General features: G+C 41.9%; 1 protein-coding gene across 6 annotated transcripts in view; it reads right to left on the reverse strand.

The window, feature by feature from the left end:
- ENOX1 (ecto-NOX disulfide-thiol exchanger 1) overlaps positions 1–17,653 on the reverse strand; it is a 2,394,477-nt gene that overhangs the window by 124,594 nt on the left and 2,252,230 nt on the right. For all 6 annotated transcript variants that reach the window (XM_078657297.1, XM_078657294.1, XM_078657296.1 and 3 more), the window contains one exon: positions 8,365–8,409. In XM_078657297.1, coding sequence (XP_078513423.1) covers positions 8,365–8,409 — 45 coding nt within the window. The remainder of the gene's footprint in view (positions 1–8,364; positions 8,410–17,653) is intronic.

A 17,653-nucleotide genomic window follows, 5' to 3' on the forward strand; every position in this document is an offset into this window, starting at 1 on the left:
TTCAAGGGCACTTTTTCAATTCGAAAAGGTTATCTCACCTACGGAATGTCTGATTCTCCCAGCAACCCCCTCTCAGAGCAGCGCACGGAGATGAAAGGGAAGTATTACCGAGCGTGACCTCATTTGAAAGCGCTAACCTCTCTCGTTATAAAAATACAAGAAAGAGCGCGTCATGCCGGCAGCCTGGAACAGCCAGGCCAGTCCTGCTGAGTCGCAGGGCAGGGCCAGCGCAGTGATTTGTCAATCAGGTGAAATCCGAAGACGCTTCACCTTGACATGTCTTCTGTTTCATTTCTCCCTCCTTCCTGTCTGCGCTGACGGTCTTCGGAGCATTCTGACAATTTCCAATCAGCTCCTGGGCTTGCTCATCCGCTGAACGTAGTGCCGCTGAGTGCATTCTCCTAAAAATCATGTGCCCAGTGAAGCGGGACTGGGATGGGTAAATGTGAACTCTTAGACAGCCTGGATTAGTCAAAAATATGATCTTTCCCAGAAAGTGAAGACGTGTGGAAACATTTTAGAAGCACGGAGTCACATTTAGGTGCAAATTCACTCGTGCAATATCAGCGTGTGGAAACGCTTTCAGATGCAACAAGCATTTGCAATGCAATAGGCCTCGCATTAGGAAAGTTTGAGCTATTGGTATTGTAAATGACACATTTTTTATTTATGTGTTGGTTTTGAAAATAGCGAAATTAATAACTTTGTCATTTACAATGCCAATAGGTATAGCTTTCACAAATGTGACACCTATAGCATTTGTAATGCAATATGTGTTGCATTTACTTGACTTAGATGTATTGATATTACAAATAACAATAGCTTTTAATTTTTTTTATTATTAATACTTAAATAAAAGTTATTGTAATTTATAATGGCAATAGCTTAAACTTATGTGAATAACTTTTGTGAAAATTATGGTTCACTTGTCACAACAAGCATTCGCAATGCAAATAGGTCTGGCTGAATGCTGTATAGTGATGTGAAGCATTACAAGTAGACAGCATTGTAATGGATATGTATTTGTGCTGAAGCAAAGAACTGTAGAGTAATATTGGTGTAGGTAAAATGGTCAGATAATAGTTGCACTGTCAAGGAAGACCTAGTAATAAATTTAGGTTAATGACGACCCTCCTTGCATCTCTGCTGCTGCGAGAAAACAACGTGTAAATGATCTAGTTATCTAAACCACTTAACTATCTTGACAGTGTCATGTGTGTACTTCTGAAAGTTCAAGCTCGGGCAGCTGCATAAATAAAATGATCACAGCTGGGTGGAGGGCAAGCACTTTTTGGGGGAAGCCCACAACTTCTGCCCAACCAAAACATGTACTCCTGGCTCCCAACATGTGGGCAGAGCCAGATCACCTCTCTTGTGGTGCTCATATAATTGCCCGGTGACATCTGCGCTAACAAGCGAAACCATAAAAACGGTATATTGCCACCACTGCGCTCATGTTAAGCGCTTCGGCACCTCGTCAGGGGTAGTAAGCGCTATACAAATGCAATTACAATACAATACAACGTTACTTAACTCTGGGCGAGGGCAGCAACCCTTTACCACTACCAGTCTATCGCTCTGAACACACTCCTAGTCTAACAAAACGACAATCTGTGAGACAGACTTAAGTCATGGTGCACAAGAATGATCCATGTTCGCCCTTGACCGGTACCAAGTTTTCAGATATAACTGCAGCTGGGACACTTATGGCAGGGGTGGAGAGGTCCATTACCATGCAGAGTCCCAACAGAAGAGTACTTCACTACAATGTCCTCTCTAATCCGCTCCTCAAACACCATCCCACTGCACAAAGCCACATTTCACACTGAAAGGAAAGGTGCCCAAGGATTGCAAACAACATCTGTACCTCAGTACAGATACCAATGGGCAGAAAAGATGTAAAGTACTCTTACACGTCATCGCAAATCTCAATGCATAACTAGATGCAAGTATGAAATATCTTTGTCATTAGCAGCCAAAGATGTAGTATTCTTGTGGGTTGTGCCAGTAGAAGCCCAGAACATCAGGATTCGACAAATAAGTGAAATACTCTGGAGCTAGCGTTCAAGAATTCATAATTACATTTTCAATCAAAGTTCCACGTGAAGAGGCAAATTTGACAGCTTACAGTATTGGCCTTTTTTCAACAATCCCATCAACAGTTTCAAAAGAATTGGGTGGGCAACTGAATATGTTTACCAAAACTAATGAAGGACTGTAACGAGAAGCAAGTTAGGCGTTCAACAAAAGGCATTTTCCAATCAAACATAATTACTGCTTGGCTTGGAACACATAATGTAAAAGTGCCTAACTTAAACAGTTTAGTGAAGCTGTCACATAATATAGACACACTCATGGCTACAAACGCTATATATGTGCCCTATAGTGTGTGTAGATGATAAATACAATCAAGATTTACATTTGGGTACACAAGTGGCACTTCACATGCATACACAAAAATGGCATAGTGCTCTCACACACACACACTAAATGTATACACATGTACACAATCCTGGCAACACATCATGCCCTGGCCACAATCACCATACTTTATGGCTCTTGGCTTGTCTTGCTGCCTGCCTGGTTATTTAGCCGCAGCAGGGTTGATGTCACCGTCTCCCTGCTGCTGTGTACACAGGGTGGACAGATGGCCCCCTTTCTTCTCAAACCAGGCCACCCATCACCAGCAATTTGCCCAGAAGCGAGAGGCAGAGGGAACTTGTTTGTGGGGAGGGGGGCAGGGGAAACCCTCAGCTCGGTCTGACTCAGACCAGACAAAGAAAGGGTGGGGTCAGCCCAGTGCTGAATCAGCTGCAAACAAAGATATGTGAAAATGTACGAACAAGCTACGGTTGAGCGTCACAGTATGGAACTCAGAGGTTTACTTTACCCATTCAAACACCCACCCCCTTAATGACATAGGTCTGCACACTTTAGAAAGCACATCCCCGCGCCACTTTTCTTCATCCCGTCAGGCGCTGCTTGTTAGGTCTGAGGAGTTACTGACACAAACCAGAGTGAAATGATGTATTTGTGGATTCCATCTTTAGAGGTTGTGGTGTCCCTAGGACACCAGCCGATGCAGTCTGCAGGGCTCGGAAATCTATGGGATTCGGGTTGTGTTTTTCTGAGAAAACGGGTTCCAAGATGTTTGTTCAAACATAATGATAGCACAGTGAGAGAGGGTAATGGTGGAGGGGATGTGATTAGAGGGGTCCTTTATTCTGGTTTCATACTCATAATGCACACCGGACCCCGCTATTGAAATAAAACAATGTCTCACTTGTAACGTGCGAGGTTTCGGTAGCATGAAAAAAGTTAACGAAAAGGTGAACCATAAAAGCTCGTGTACGGCGAAGGCGGACTGTTGTTTACATAATAATGGCGGAATAATTTCAGTACTGAATGCTGATCACCAAAGTTTCCCTCAAAAATGTGAATGAGCCAAGAGGAGTGACCCACAATATGAACTTCAAATGAAAGCAGTACTGCCAATGAAGTTAAGAAGTTGATTTGTTGCGATGAAGGCTGTTATTGTGATCGTATCTGTAAAATAACAGATCGTAAATATAAACCAAGTAAAATATTAAGCCGCATGTACGTCACACAAACAATTACAAGGCGAATCTCCTATGGGTGCTTTATTATTTGTATTCATCTTTCCCTAATTGCTGTTTAGGTGTGAGTGTATAGTTTGCCAGTGTTGTGTTGGTAAATACACTCAGAAGTCTTCTGACATGCAGTAGCCTGCAGCCTGTCCCTGCACACTGGGACACCTTTACATGTCAAAGCTATTCATGTCCAATCTTTCTACTATGAAGCAGTGTATTTGCGCTGGACAGGGAGTCCGCGGAAGCGCTGCGTTTTAAAGCCCCCTGAAAATGAAACTTGTGTGAGTCATTCATCCGGGAGTGAGAGCAAAGAGCTGACGCCGGCTGAATACCTCAAAAGGGCTGTGCTGAGTAAGAGGCGCAAGCCATCAAGAAATCAATAAATGCTGTGCCTGAGGGGATCGTCATTGGAATCGGCTCTATTCTGAATTTTTTTTTTAAAACAAGATCCCCTGCAATGATCCGGATCTAAAACCTCACTGGAAGCCTGTCCACTGCACCAAGAGAGCTCGTGAGCAGGAGGCGGGTCAAACAAGCATTGGCTGCGCGCTGCAGTGAAAGTAAAAGTGATCACGAAGGCGATCAAGGGCGCAAACGGGAGTTGTGTGTGCGTGCGTGACGTGCACAGCTGCCATCGGGTGCTCTCACTTTTGCCGCACAAGCGCGCGCTGTTGCTGCACTCTTTAAGAAAGTGAGAGCACCCGATGGCAGCTGTGCACGTCACGCGCGCGCTTGTGCACGTGACAGTAAGCTCATCGCCAAAAAGTAGCATTTTCCAGAGCACCTGCTGAATGCTCGGCCAGACCAGCGCATGCGCTGGATCAGGCCGAGACCTAAACACATTTTGGCACAAAAACACATTTGAGTGCGCAAGCACAATGTGTTGGGGTATTTAGGTGAAAAATCATTTTATGACAAGCATGCCTCTAAAGTTTTACGGATAGACCTCATTAACACAGAGAAACATCCAAGCTATATATAGCTACAAATATGTAATACATTTGCTAATTAAAATGGAGGATAAACAAAGGTTTTCGCAAATTGGGGTTTTAATGTGTGACTTTAAATGTGCTTTAGTAAATGAGTATTCTTTGTAAATTGCGCGTCTCTTCTTTTATCCTGGTATTGAATATATTTTATTTATTTGATGAATGCTTTAGGAACCATGAGATCTAATAAACTAAACTAGTCTCTTTATAATGTGTCAAGGAGGGATACTGTCACATCAGCACCACCATTAGATATTAAGGCAGTGGGTGTTAAGGTTATGCTGGAACAATGGCTGAATGACTGCAGCCCTCAAGACAAGTTGCTAGTTTATTCCGGCGGCTAAAAAGAATGAGAGACTGGGCAAAGCTGATGAAAATAACATGCTGATCATATTACTTAGAATGTGATAGAATTGCATTCCTGAAGCAAGTCAAATCCTATCAATCCATGGTTTGTAAAGCCAAACCTACACAAATTGTATATGCATCTTCAAATTGACTACCTGACGAAAAGACTGTGATAAAATAAAGGAAGGATTGAGGAAATCTAAGGTAACATTTGCTGAGATAGTCTTCTCCCGGCAATTAGGGTTTATAGCTGTACATTGTTTCAATGAAAATAAAGTAAACAAACACAATGCTGCATTTAGTGAGGGCTGAGGATTCTCTTCAGCTCAGAGCGATCTTTTAGCTGAAGTAGGAAGTTCAACAACACCAATCTCGCCCATTTTCTGTGTGATCTTGGCTTGTTCTTTAACAAACCAGCTTACCCTTGATGGAGTGAGGTTTGTAAAATGACATCCTCATGAAATTAAGTACCTCCATAGTAATGTATTAATTGCATGGACTAACCATCCTTGAACACACATGGGGCAAACGCATTTTACCTAATATATTAAACCATGATGGCATAGGCACGTATTAACTGTTTGAGCTGTGGAAAATTGTACTAGTGCATGTTTATGCCATGTTGTACATTGCACATTTTGCATGTTGTACACGTATAACAGAAAAGCTGCTTTAAATTAATAGCTTAGGCTAGGTAATAACTAATACATGGTAATAGTATGGCAAGAGGTAAACATAATGGGTTTTATTTCATGAATTAATATTCTTTTGTGTCTATTTACTTTAATACGAGATTGGGCCTGCATGAGTATGGCCTCTTGTCCGAGCCTGCATGTGGTTGTCTTGGTCTATACGAAGTACGCATGCGTAGAGAGCTCTGCCTGCTCACGAACTGCAGAGTGTACCCGCTGATGTAATCCGTGTGAAGGCCATGTTGACTTGTGTCCTATTGTTTATGTGCCAAGATGAAACAGCGACTGTGGGAACTGCCATCGCTACGTGCAATTTGAACGTGAAGCGGATGTCATAATATTAAAATGTTGTAGAATGTATAACAATTAATATTAGTAGTATATGAATGTATTTATCCTTAATACTTCCTTTGTTAAAACTAATATGGGATGGATTAGCGATGAGAACCTGATGAGGAGACTCTAACATGACACGTGTCAACCAATCACAGGCCGAATTTCTACTGATATTGCAACATTGTAAAATAGTAATCTAGGAGTTAGGGTATAATTGATATCCCAAATTATGGGTGTGGTCAGATCATTGAGAGCATCGAGAGAGAGCGAGGGAGAGATATCGAGACACCGAGATCAAGGGAAGCAGACCAGCACCAAGTCAGAGACCACCTTAGGTACAAGAACGTGGCAGGAGTTCTGGGGAGGAGACTGCATCCAAGGAGAACTAGATCAAGGTAGATAGATTGGGAGATTATTGTTTGTTTGCCAGCTTATTTTCAAGATTTAAAATTGCATCTGTCCTGTTAACTTTGTACTCCGAGCCTATCTCTAGGGACCCGTGCCACAACCTCGGCCAAGGAAGTGGTTTCCTGACTCTTTGGAGGGTAATACCCTCCTTAAATTCCTAAATCCTGAAATATATCTCTGCAAGGTAATTTGCTCTACCTTCTTTCCCTTACCCTTATGCACGCTTTGATGTTGAGGCAAATGATTCATTTTGATTACATTGCTTGATAATTTTGTTCTCTTATAAGTGGTCTTGTGTGTGTACTGATATTCTGAAATAAGCATTTAATTTAATAAGATACAATTATTAACCAGATAAATGACTTTGTGGTTATTTAAATAAAGTATTAAACTGTTTAGTTAATCATAGTCACCATCAGCTCGACAACGAATGGTCCATCGACCAGAAGAAGACAGTTGAAATACCCATTAATGTGAAGTATAGAACTGTACATATACAAAAACGGACAAAATAAAACCCCCTAATCCAGCGCTCTTCTTCAGAGATAATTTATGGGTAATGTGTGATGGGCCCCATTGGATGGTAAGTGAATTATATGTGTGACATGTTTTCATGGTCCCTTGGCTTATGAATTATCGGTTGTGCTGGTTCACCCTTTCTACTTACAGATTTTACCAGCTAGTCGGAGGAAGTGACTTCTTCTCAGGAGACCTGCTTCAAACACTAACCAAAATAGAACTATACTTAACTCTCCTCTCTTTCGTTTACCACTTATTTAGATTCTGTCTTTCCAGACGTCTCATTTACAAGTAGTCACAATATTTCCTTAAAGTGCAAAAGTGTGTCTTACACACTCAGGATTCCTATAGGGTCAGCACTTTAATCACTGTTTTAAATATATATCTTTAGCCTCATACACATTATTCCGAGGTTATGGAATTCACTTTTATACATCAGCTGGAGCTCCAAAAATGATACTAAAAAGGCTCACCTTATTAGCTAGATGAAAGCAATTTCTGTAAAACGGATGCCTATCGAATGGACTAGTTCCATAGGAGATCTTTCTAAGCCTGTCATTTGGTTTACTAGAAACTTTCATTCTCAATGGTATCTCCGGTGACTGTGACAGCAAACATTAAATTGGTAAAGTATATATTTTCCCTGCTGCAGTTCTCTCAAAGAGATTGCACTGGAATTATCACACCTTTATTCCTCAGGATTACCAAAAAATATTTTACACATACTGCAGAGTCAAAAGAATAAGCAGCATGGTTGCTATTATCTATATGAAGGCACAACCTCATCATTTCTGATCTATGATCCCTCTCCTGGCTCCCGGTGACCGGGCACATTCAATATAAATGTACTCTGTATGAGGTCCACCATTGTTTATATATATATACCAAGCTTTGCCCACACTTAAGTGTTGAGGATTAAAATAGAGAACAAGTAGAAGATTTTATCCTTTAAGTAGAATTTAAGTAGGGATGTCCTGTTGTCTTGAAAACGATGATTGAGTACACGTTGTAAACCTTCCATGTGGCATTGCCACTGCTGATTCCATTCTACATGAGCAAAATAATAATGCAGGACACATAGCAAAATAACACATTTTGCACACCCCTATTTAGATATAATATGTTCAATGTGCTCAAATATTTGCACACAAATGAAAGAGTGCACTTTCGAATTGAAAGGACCAACAATACAGAGAAGCATAACTCCAGACCATTAATATGCAATACACTTTCATTTGACCTGAGTCATTTATCTCTTGCAGACTATGGTATGATACCAAAACTAAGCATACAAACCACTCTGCTTCTATTTCAGGTTCTTAAAACATGAACAGGTAATAGAAAGAAAATGCATATGTCTATATACTTTGTTATATTTATAACACATACCCATTAATTTCCAACCAGCTTTAAAAGTATACATTTAACATGAAAACAAGGCATGAATATTGTGATACATACATGTGTGTGACCATCATGGTTGAAGGTCTCGTGGGCTCCATCTCCCTGCAGGGTTTAAATGAAAGTAAGCATTGTATTATATAGCTTTATAACTTTCCATTCTTGAACCTATTCACGGTTTCTTAGTGCCCCAAAAAGTAGATGCTCAGTGATTTACTACATAACAGTAAGGTTAAAAATTACAAACACCAATTTAATAATATAGAAAATTATAAAGTGCACACAAAGGTAGGGTACAATGTGAATTGGACTATATATATTTAAATATTAATTTGACATTGCATTTCCACTTCAGTTAGCCAATATGTAATGGCCTCTAGATTAGGTAATCTTTATTGGTTTTTTGGCAGAACATAAAATGTGCCAGAAATACACATATATTACCTACTGGCCGATACAAGTAGGTAGTTATAGTTAGGACCTATTATCCATAGGAAAAGCATTCTTTTACCTGCCTATAACTTTGGCGTCATTTGACCAATGTTCATGACATTTTCCAAAAACGTTTTGTGTATCATGAAAAGTTATACGTGCAGTGGGGGGACCAAGAAATAGGGGCGCAAAATAAGGGTGTTTTTGTAATGTTAATTCCCATATGAACGAGTTGTCGAACCTACATCCCGAACTGCTAGACAGAATTACACAGAATTTGGCAGACAGGTAGATGTTGTTATACAGATTGTGCTTTTTGTTATTTGGTGCAAATCCGTTCAGTAGTTTTTGAGAAATGAAATCCGAACAATACAATAACATCTTTGGTCGCGGATATTTCATGCAACGTGTACGAGATAAATCACCAAAGAGCACCAGCGGCGGGGATGGTTTGAGTGGCTGGACGCAACTTGAACAGAAAGTTGCGGCGGTTTTGTGGTGATTGCGGAGAAATCGCAAAGTCTTCAATGTAAACTGCATCATTGACTGGACGCAACCTGAAAAGAAAGTTGTGGCCGCCATTTTGTCGATTGGGAATGACTCATGGGGCTGAAAATTTCTGTGAAAGCTAAGATAAGGGGTCAGGGAAGAGATACTCTGACCCCATGTTTGAGAAATGGAGGTGTTAGTGACACAAGCTATGTGTCCAAATTGATTTTTTTGATCACATGCGATATTCATGACAGCGCTGCGCCCATCAGCACGGCCCACTGTGTATGTTTACCGCTGCGGGGACATTGCGACTATTGCAATATCTTCACGAATATTGGTGAAAATATTGAATATATATATATATATATATATATATATATATATATATATATATATATATATACATATTTGTATACATTTTGTTTTGTATACACTCGCCGGTCTCTGTCACAAGCAGTAATAATCAGTGCATTGCGGGTTTGGGAGTTCTAGTTAGGTCAGCTAACTATAACTACTGAATTTCTCTGGTTTTGTATGAGTGAACTGTCAGCCTAACTATAAAGTCCCTGTAACCTCAGTGTGTATATATTTATATATATATATATATATTACCTACTGGCGGTCGCCAGTATGTAGTTATAGTTAGGATTGTTTACCATAGGAAATCCGCAACATTCTATTGGGATTAACTTTGGCGCCGGTGGACGAATCTTCGCAAATTTCTCAAAGAAGATGGCCCGCTCCGCTCTGCTCCTTCCCTGAAAGTTTGGGGGGGGATTCGTCAAGCGGGGGCCGAGATAAAAGGGGGGTCCCAAAACGTGTTTTCCCCATGTTAATTTCCATAGGGCGGTTCGACTCACTTTTAGCCCGAACGGCTGAATGGATTTCCACCAAACTTTGCAAAATTGTAGGGACTGGTAGCCCGATGTGCCTTTGCTATGTCTCAAGATATGTGCTCCAGTGGATTTTGAGTAATTTAGGTTAAAAAAAAAATATATATATCTATAAGTGCGCCCCAGTACGCGCACCGGGGCGCGTACCAGCGCGCTACGAGAGTACGCGAGCGGAAAGCTGATTGGCTCTTGGGTGTCTGTCAACATTCCAAACAGTCCGGAGCGGCCGCCATCTTGTGTCTCGGTAGGATCGAGACACAAGAGTTGGCAAAAACAAAGGGGGAAATGACCAAAAGGGGGCAGGGTAGACCCCCCTGACCCCATAGGTTTGATGTGGGGGCTATAAAAGGGCTTCGATTTTCACGGGGGGAGCGCCCGGCACGAGCACCGGGGAGCGTACCGGGGAGCGTACCATGGGGAAAAAAGAATGACAGAGTTTTTAAAAAAATGTAGCATTTTTTTATAAATTGGAGGTAGTTCTAAAAAGAACTGTTTTTTTATTCTTTTTGTTGTTTTATATATTTTTTTGTTTTTTTGAACATTTTTTACTTTTTTTGGCTTTTATGAACAATTTTATATTTTTTTGTAATTTTTATGGGGAGAAACAAAAAACAGGGAATTGTAAACAGCTCAACTGGAGCAAAGAAAATCAGGAAAAAAACGTAAGGTTTTTTTCTGCAGATGTGGTTCTCTCCTGCACGGTTGATTAGGTTTATACTTTTCTCGCCATACGAAATTGTAGTCCCGCAATAGATACAAACAATTTTAAAATCTCCAAAGTGGGTTTGGATGTTTGGGACCATCTCCCTTGCCTCTGGACCCGATGGAGTAGGTTGTTTGCTTGTTGAGGTTCTGGAAGAAGATTGGGGAAGGTTTCTGGACAGTTCTCTCACCTCTGCCGCAGAATAGTTGTTGGGATGCCTGCGTTGCATGTGGTGAATCATGGTGTAATTACCAAAAGAATACTTTTTTGTAGGGTTCCCCCTGGAAAGTTCAGTGCCACAGATCAGACAAGTCACTTTTGCCGCATTGACTTTCTTTTGGCCTCTTGGGAATTTAAAAAACTCCCACACAATGTGCACTCTCGGTTTATAAGGGGGATTGTCTTCAGGCAGGAACCTCCTCTCCTCCTCCTCCTCCTCCTCCTCCTCTTCTTCTTCACCACCATTGTGGTGTTGTGGTGGTCCTTGTGGTGGTGGTGGTGGTGGTGCAGATGCTCCTGCTGCTGCTGCTACTGTAGCCATTTCTCAATGAATGGAAACAGGTCTTCCTCACTCAAAGAACAAAGTGAGAATGAGGAAAAAAGGTGGGGGCTTTCATCATTTGGAAAACAAAACTGTTCTGAACCAATGAAAAGTGTTATTTTCTGGTCACATGACCCGGGCTTTCATCATTTGGAAACCAAAAGTGTTCTGAACCAATGAAAAGTGTTATTTTCAGGTCACATGACCCGACGCGCTTACGCTACGCGCCCCGGGGCGCGCCTGGGGGCACTTACGTTGCGCGATCGTATGCGCTCGGGCGCTTCCGGGTGCGGTTACGCCGTGCGTCATAAGACGCATCACGCGGCTACGCGATACATCACGATGATGTTTTCGTTCGCGGCAATAGCGCTAAAGGGACGCTCACCGGTACGCGCACCGGGGCGTGCCGTAATACTGCGCTTACCTGTACGCTCACCGGTACGCGCCGGGAGCGCACCAAGGCAAAAAAAAAAAAAGGGAAAAATATACATAAAAAAAATTGTATTACATAAATATACAATATAAAATTCATTATCAAAAATATTATATTTCATACCTATAGAGATTGGCTATTAAAAAACCTTTAAAATTCACTGAAAAAAACATAGGTTTGAGGCCCTATATATAGTTAGGAATTAGCATTTAAAAAACCTATGAAATTCACTGAAAAAACCATACGTTTCACACCAGTTATAGTTAGAAATTAGCATTTAAAAAACCTATGAAATTCACTGAAAAAACCATAGGCGTCACACCAGTTATAGTTAGGAATTACCATTAAAAAAACCTATTAAATTCACTGAAAAAACCATAGGTTTCACACCAGTTATAGTTAGCTGGAAATTTTACTCGCATAAAACCATTGAAATTCCCACGTTATATTTAGTTGGACTCACTATAACTTGCGCGTGCAATGCACTGCTGATGATGTCACATATTACATCACTCATGACATGGTCAGAGACATCACTCATGACATCACTGATGATACCATCCTTGTGACAGAGTGACAGACCTCCTTTCACTATAATGTAACCCTTGAAACACATATTCAAAAATAGAAACTAAAATTTTAAAAAAAATGGAGATACCCATACCAGTTACAACAACCAATTCAATAATTCCACCATCTATATACACATGCACTTATTCACCAACAGTTCTATATAGTCACTCATACATATACTCACTCATCATATGTAGTGATACACCTATACATCCTGTTACACACCGACAGTCATCCAAAAGTTACTCTCACACATACTCACACATGCAAGTAAACTATTGAGCATCCATTTATTTGCATATACAGCTATACACACACTACCACCTTACTTCTAATGAAACTTACACATAATTACTCTCTTAAACAATCACTTATAGAAACACATACTTATTTAATCAGGAACTCTTACAATCCCTTACTCTCACATATACTCACTTATATACATCAATATTCACATATACTAGATTAAAACATATGTAGTTACTGATAAAGACACTAGTGAGACAGTCATTTACTCACTAACACACACTCATCCACCCATACAGTCCTGCACATATGCTGTCTTCAAAACACATACAAAGAGAGAGTCAGTCATTCATGCATCTATGTGCTAAGTAATACCCCCACCAAACCATACAAACACTCATACTGATACTAAGAAAAACATCTAATAACCCATATACATACACATGTAGCTACTCACCAACCCATGCAGCCACTTATAAACAAAGTGAAACACTAATACATATATTTAAATATTTAAATATTACTCACTAATATATGTATTCACTAAGATACACTTAATAAGCCAGTTAACCAATCATTTTTTTTTTAAAAACATCCATGTAAACACTTATTTAAACATTTATTCTTCCATCAACTTTTACATATACATATATAACACATATTTATTTTTCAGAAAGACACACATTCACTGGATGGTGTCATCAGTGATGTCATGAGTGATGTCACTGAACATGTCGTGAGTGATGTAATATGTGACGTCATTAGCAGTGCATTGCACGCGCAAGTTATAGTGAGTCCAACTAACTATAACGTGGGAAATTCAATGGTTTTATGCGAGTAAAATTTCCAGCTAACTATAACTGGTGTGAAACCTATGTTTTTTTCAGTGAATATATATATATATATATATATATATATATATATATATATATATATATATATATATATATATATATATATTCATTGAAAAAAACATAGGTTTCAGGGGTGTAATAGTTAGCTGGACATTACACTCATACAAAACTATTGAAATGACATCTGAAATGAAATCACTGATGACATCATCCAGTGAATGTGGTTTGGTTTGTTATTTAAATATGTATTATATATATATATATATATATACCAATCTGCATTGAAGAATCAGTGGATATATAAATATCTGGATGGAGGATTTAATAGCATTGTTATTGACTGTTTACCCACTACGCCGGCCACACGCTTGACCCCGTCTTCTCATCCAGCAAGCACATCTCCTTCAGCCACTCCACCAGACTCCACTGGACTGACCACAGCTGCGTCCACTTCAGCTTCAGAAAGACTACGACCCACCACCAGCCGCAACAGGTCCCCCGCCGGAGCTGGAGCAAGATCACCGCCGAGCAGCTCACCGCCTCCCTCAGCCAGAACACTCCCACCAGCACCAAGGACCCCAACGAAGCAGCCAACAACCTCACCAAGTGGCTGACCGCCTGCGCCGATGACCTCGCACCACTAAAGAACCCTCGCAGCAAACCCGGCAGCAAGAAAACCCCCTGGTTCACCGACGAACTCAAGAACTCCAAGAAGAACTGCCGCACCCTCGAGAAAGCCTGGCGGCGCGACCAGACCACAGACAACAGGACCGCCCTCAAGCGCGCTACCCGCAAACACCATCAGCTGATCCGCGCCACCAAGAAGACGGCACTCAAAGAACGACTGGACAACAACGCCCACGACAGCAAGGAACTCTTCAACATCGTCAAAGAGTTCTTCAACCCCAGCGCCGGAAACAACGACATCACTCCCTCGCAAGACCTCTGCAACTCACTCGCCTCGTTCTTCCACCGCAAGATCATCGACATACACAACAGCTTCGACGCACAGACCACGCACCCTACCACCGAACCAACACCCGCCACCACCACCCTCTGCAACTGGACCCCGATCAGCACCGAAGACACCACCAGCACGATGAACTCCATCCACTCCGGATCACCAACCGACCCCTGCCCACACCACGTCTTCAACAAAGCCGACGTCATCATCGCACCCCATCTCTGGGACATCATCAACACCTCCTTCCACACCGCCACTTTTCCGGAGAGCTGGAAGCACGCCGAGCTCACCGCCCTCCTGAAGAAACCAACGGCGGACCCCACCGACCTCAAGAACTACCGTCCCATCTCGCTCCTTCCTTTTCCTGCCAAAGTCAACGAGAAGACCATCAACAGACAGCTTGCCGCCTTCCTCGAGACAAACAGATCCCTCGACCCCTCGCAGTCCGGGTTTCGGGCCAACCACAGCACCGAGACCGCCCTGATCACAGCCACCGACGACATCAGAGCCTTGATTGACAACGGGGAAACAGCGGCCCTCATCCTCCTGGACCTCTCTGCGGCGTTCAACACTGTCTGCCACCGCACCCTAGCAACATCAGAATACAAAAGAAAGCACTGGAGTGGATCATCTCGTTCCTCGCCGGAAGAACACAGAGAGTCCGCCTCCCCCCGTTCAGATCCGAGGCCACCGAAGTCATCTGCGGCGTACCACAGGGATCCTCACTCAGCCCAACCCTCTTCAACGTCTACATGAGCCCCCTCGCAGCCATCGCACGCCAACACAACCTCAACATCATCTCCTACGCCGACGACACCCAACTGATCCTCTCCCTCACCAACGACCCCGCCACCGCCAGAGCCAGCCTACAAGAAGGGATGAAAGACGTCACCGACTGGATGAAGAACAGGCGCCTGAAACTGAACTCAGACAAGACGGAAGTCCTCATCCTGGGATCATCACCCTCCGCCTGGGACGACTCCTGGTGGCCCCCTGCCTTGGGCACCGCTCCCAAGCCAACGGACTACGCACGCAACCTGGGCTTCATCCTGGACTCCTCCCTCTCGATGACTAGACAAGTCAACGCCGTTTCCTCATCATGCTTCAACACCCTGCGCATGCTCCGCAAGATCTTCAGATGGATCCCCACAGAAACCAGGAAGACCGTGACCCAGGCACTCGTCACCAGCCGACTGGACTACGGGAACACCCTCTACGCCGGAACCACAGCCAAATTTAAAAAAAGACTCCAACGCATCCAGAACGCCTCCGCACGACTCATCCTGAACATCCCCCGACAAAGCCACATCACCGGACACCTGAGAGACCTCCACTGGCTCCCCGTCAGCAAGAGAATCACGTTCAGACTCCTCACCCATGCACACAAGGCTCTCCACGACCTGGGCCCCAAATACCTCAACGAACGCATGACCTTCTACACACCCACCCGCCAGCTACGATTGACCAGCCTCGCCCTCGCCTCCATTCCACGCATCCGCAGAGCCACCGCCGGAGGTAGATCCTTCTCCTACCTGGCAGCCAAGACTTGGAACTCCCTCCCCACCCACCTTTGGCGAACCCAAGACCATCTCACCTTCAGGAAGCAGCTCAAGACCTGGTTGTTCGTGCAGTAACATACGCCTCTCCCCCAGCACCTTGAGACCCTCCCGGGTGAGTAGCGCGCTTTACAAATGCCATGATTGATTGATTGATTGACTTGACTAATTTATAGTGTCTCACTAAATATATTGGATAGTGACTAAACTGTGTGAATATCTGTATTACTTTGTCAGTTGTTGTGTAAACTGCTGCATCAGTTGCTTACTAGCTATGTGAAAGTCTATATTAGTTATTGATTAGTTAACTGACTATTTGTATGGGAGAGTGAATGTGTGTGTGGTTCGGTGGGGGATCTGTGACTGCCCAAAGATATGTGAATAGTTAATTCAGTAGGTATATGACATTAAGACTACATGTTATAATAGTTGTTTAGATGAGTGAATATCTTTATGGGTGTGGTGATGAGCAAATATATTTCTCAATGGTACATGTCCAACAAAGTAGAAAAAATAAAAAGCGGTGTATGTGACAGTTGTTGTATATAAATAGGTATACATAAAACTCATTGATTGCATGAGTGACTATATAGATAACTGTATACTTGCAATAGTGATTTCATAACACACTAGGTATGAGTTAGTATCTATATGAATAAATAAAGTGCTATTTGTATAAGTGTGTAGCTGAGTAAATGTAAATATGATACATTGTTTGCAAAAGTGAGTAGGATGACTGCATAAGTGAATAGGATGTGTTCTGGTGTGTAATGACGATAGAGGTAGGTAAGTATATTTGATAGTGTTCTATTTATCATTGACAACATGTATGAGTAAATCTATAGTTAATTGATTAGATGTGTGTGTAGATCTAGGAATCACTGAGTGGGTTTTTAGATACTTGTATTGCTGTGTCAATGGATTCAAATATAGTACTCTGTATTTCACAGTGAGTGATAAAAGTTCATAGTAATGTATGATGAGGTGTATCTGATTGTCACATGGATGATGTCATCAGTGATGTAATTTGAGATGTCATCAGTGATGTCATCAGTGGTGGCACTGACCATGTCATGAATGATGTAATATGTGACATCATAACCAGTGGATTGCGGGTGCGAGAGTTACAGTTAGTACAACTAACTATAACAGAGGAATTTCAATGGTTTTGTATGAGTGAAATGCCCAGCTAACTATAACACCCCTGAAACCTATGTTTTTTTTCAATGAATTTCTAAGGTTTTTTAAAGGAAAATTCCTAACTATAACCTGCTTGAAACCTGTGGTTTGTTTTTTCAGTGAATTTCAAAGGTTTTTTAAATGATAATTCCTAACTATAACCTGCCTGAAACCTATGGTTTTTTCAGTGAATTTCAAAGGTTTTTTTAAATGACAATTCCTAATTATAATGTTCACCACGTCCCCATATTTTTAACAAGATGCCAAATCTGCAATGCTACCTAAAAAAACAGGCAATAGTTCCACTTACCACTAACAAATTAACATCAACATTTAACTAGTGTAAGGACGTCGACTATGTACTGCGTGAATTACATCCAACTCACACCTATATTTAAAAAGGAATATGTGATAGAGTTACTAATTATACACTTCCGACACCCAACAAAATCACAATACCCAGCGCCACCACCAGTACAACCA

Source organism: Lissotriton helveticus, chromosome 8, assembly GCF_964261635.1.
Source record: "Lissotriton helveticus chromosome 8, aLisHel1.1, whole genome shotgun sequence".
Lineage (NCBI taxonomy): Eukaryota > Metazoa > Chordata > Amphibia > Caudata > Salamandridae > Lissotriton > Lissotriton helveticus.